At 37.2% G+C, this 1,989-nt stretch overlaps 1 protein-coding gene across 1 annotated transcript in view; it reads left to right on the top strand.

Moving 5' to 3' along the window:
- Nucleotides 1–1,767, top strand: part of LOC107691804 (hepatocyte cell adhesion molecule-like) — a 9,237-nt gene extending 7,470 nt beyond the window's left edge. Inside the window, exons 6-7 of the mRNA XM_016490610.1 lie at nucleotides 799–869; nucleotides 1,212–1,767. Of these exons, the coding sequence (XP_016346096.1) occupies nucleotides 799–869; nucleotides 1,212–1,544 (404 nt within the window). The 3' untranslated portion in view covers nucleotides 1,545–1,767. The remainder of the gene's footprint in view (nucleotides 1–798; nucleotides 870–1,211) is intronic.
- The last annotated feature ends 222 nt before the right edge of the window (nucleotides 1,768–1,989 follow it).

Here is a 1,989-nt window from a genome sequence, read left to right on the forward strand (position 1 = left end):
GTTGACTTGTCCCTCAATTCAAAAGAAGCAAAAATATTCTGTTAAACAGACTGTTGTAATGTTGCCTTCCTGTGCTATTGAAAATGTCCTACTTTCCACTTCTGAAGTTGTAATTACAAGTTTGCACGTTCAAGTGTTTTGTTGTTGGAAAGATCAGGAATCATTGAGGACAGCTCATTCACGAGTTCATTCTTATTAAAGCCAACATGTATAAGAAGTTTTTAATCAGTATCCAACAGATTTTCAATAAAATGTAGCGTCCCATTCATTGGTAACCATAAACATTCACCATATCAACAAACATAATATTCAGCTTGCTGACGATGCCGAAATTTTGGTCAAATATGCTATTTTCAAGTGTACAATACATACTATTTGCAACAAATGGTTATTTATATAGTAAATATACATGAGTGTAACGACAAGAGAAAGCAATGTAGAGTTTGTGAGGAAAACGAATAAAACTTAGTTTCTCTGCTCCGCCATTTTTCAAACCACATTTTTTAAGTCTAAACAATTACATTCTTGACTAAAAACTCTTAAAACTACATTCTGTGGCACCACAACAGTAGTATTTGTAATATTATAGTGTGTTTGGTTGTCTGCCATGAGTGATAAAAACGGTGAAATGGTTCCTGTGGTGATACCAGTAGAATATCACATAGCTGGAAAGACCTCCCAGCCAATCAGATTATATTATATTAATTATGTTATATTATATTATATTATATTATATTATATTATATTATATTATATTATATTATATTATATTATATCGTTTTTTATTTATGTTTCTAGATGATGCCATCCCAATAATGACTGATCATGAGCGCAGGAATCCTGTATCACGCTACATCCTAAAAGAGAAGGTATTATCACGTCATTATTTAATTTCCCTCTCCCAGCACACCTGCTTTATGTTTAAAAATAGCTTTTCAAGTGGATAAGTGTTTCATTACCTCAGTAGAACTGTCTATGATTCAGAGAGCAAAGGTTGAACCAGCATTCACCTGACTGCAACATTTCTTTACATTAGACATTAATATTTATGTTTTCACCACACATTCTAATATACTGTACAGCAGAATAGGTTATGAGATTATCATATTTCTGTGCTACAAGAACAGCCTAGTTTTGCGTGTCTTGATAAAATGAAAGTGCATTGATGTAGGCGTTTAAAGACTGTAAATGCCTGCACTTGACATCCTCAGGATTCTCCTCCTGTTGAACCAGCGTCAATGTGTGAAACATGCAGCTCCAACAGCAGCAGCCGTCCGAGCTACAGCAGCTCAATACCTCCTCCATCCGACATGCTTGAGCCGCCAGTGCGCTCCTCTCGCAGATACCCTTGCACCCCCACTAAATCTCCACTGCACCATCGCCAGAGGAAGGGACACAGTCAGAGCCCACCAGCCCCCTCCTCGCCCCGCAGCCGAGGGTCCGGTCGGGCCTCTCAGCGCCCTGCATCATTGTCTCCAGCCAGGATACATGAGGATCCATCCACCCCTCCACAGGAACCCAGAGGCTCCCAAAAACATAGATGATAGCACTGACCACTTTTGCCGAGCCCATGCACATGCTGCAAATAAACAGATACTCTATTGACCTGCACAAATACTTTTGCATTAATGTATGTAAATTTGTAAAGACACATATATATATTTATGCTCCAAAACTATGCATTTCAAACTTGTTTAGCTTTATCATGTTAAAGGGATTAAAAAATGAAAATTCTGTCATTAATTACTCACCCTCATGTCGTTCCAAACCCGTAAGATCTTCGTTCATCTTCGGAACACAAATTAAGATATTTTTGATGAAATCCGAGAGCTCTCTGACTCTGCATAGACAGCAACGCAACTGACACATTTAAAGGCACAATATGTACAATTTTTTTAATAAAATATCCAAAAACCACTAGAACAGTGTTATATATTTTGCTGACTTGTGTACTTACATTATCCCAAATGTTTCGAAGAATGTTTAAAT

Source organism: Sinocyclocheilus anshuiensis, unplaced genomic scaffold (assembly GCF_001515605.1).
Source record: "Sinocyclocheilus anshuiensis isolate Anshui unplaced genomic scaffold, SAMN03320099.WGS_v1.1 scaffold246, whole genome shotgun sequence".
NCBI lineage: Eukaryota > Metazoa > Chordata > Actinopteri > Cypriniformes > Cyprinidae > Sinocyclocheilus > Sinocyclocheilus anshuiensis.